The sequence below is a fragment of the Hyperolius riggenbachi genome, unplaced genomic scaffold (assembly GCF_040937935.1).
Source record: "Hyperolius riggenbachi isolate aHypRig1 unplaced genomic scaffold, aHypRig1.pri scaffold_134, whole genome shotgun sequence".
In the NCBI taxonomy this organism is placed as follows: Eukaryota; Metazoa; Chordata; class Amphibia; order Anura; family Hyperoliidae; genus Hyperolius; species Hyperolius riggenbachi.
Window position 1 is genome coordinate 316,378 of NW_027152350.1, and position 759 is coordinate 317,136.

The 759-nt window shown below is 48.6% G+C and overlaps 1 protein-coding gene across 1 annotated transcript; it reads right to left on the reverse strand.

The window, feature by feature from the left end:
• Positions 1-459, reverse strand: LOC137543632 (V-type proton ATPase 16 kDa proteolipid subunit c-like). Its single transcript, XM_068264752.1, has one exon. It carries the CDS (start codon positions 457-459, stop codon positions 1-3), a length of 459 nt encoding a protein of 152 aa, XP_068120853.1.
• Between the last annotated feature and the right edge of the window lie 300 nt (positions 460-759).

Here is a 759-nt window from a genome sequence, read left to right on the forward strand (position 1 = left end):
TCATTTTGTGGAGAGAATCAGGGCCACAATCAGTCCCAGGACCTCGGCAAAGATGAGGATGAGGATCATGCCTACGAATAGCCGGGGCTGCTGAGCTGTCCCCCGCACACCCGCGGCACCCACAATGCCAATGGCGAATCCCGAAGCCAGGCCGCTCAGACCCACACTGAGGCCGGCGCCTAGGTGCAAGAAGCTCTTGTATAGTGGGATGGCGGGTAGGATGTTATTGGCGATAAGCACCGCCACAACCAATCCATAAATGGCTATGATATCAGCCATGACGACGGGGATGATGGACTTCATGATCAGCTCAGGACTCATGACAGACATGGCTGCGATACCTGCGCCACTCTTCGCCGTTCCATAGGCAGCTCCGAAGGCACTGAACACCATTGCTGATGAGGGACCCATGACGGAGAAGAACATGTAGTAGTCAGGCACAAAATCGCAGGCAGACATCTGTAACTCTGTGTGGGGTTTCTCTTTAACCTTGAGAAACTACTTTTTTCCTTGAATGCAGCAGTAAAGAAAAGTCCTGGAGTCAGTGCATTAAAGAGAATCTGTATTGTTAAAATCGCACAAAAGTAAACATACCAGTGCGTTAGGGGACATCTCCTATTACCCTCTGTCACAATTTCGCCGCTCCCCGCCGCATTAAAAGTGGTTAAAACAGTTTTAAAAAGTTTGTTTATAAACAAACAAAATGGCCACCAAAACAGGAAGTAGGTTGATGTACAGTATGTCCACACATAGAAAATA

Coding starts and splice junctions, on each gene's coding strand:
- LOC137543632 (XM_068264752.1), bottom strand. CDS start 459: ATGTCTGCCTGCGATTTTGTGCCTGACTACTACATGTTCTTCTCCGTC.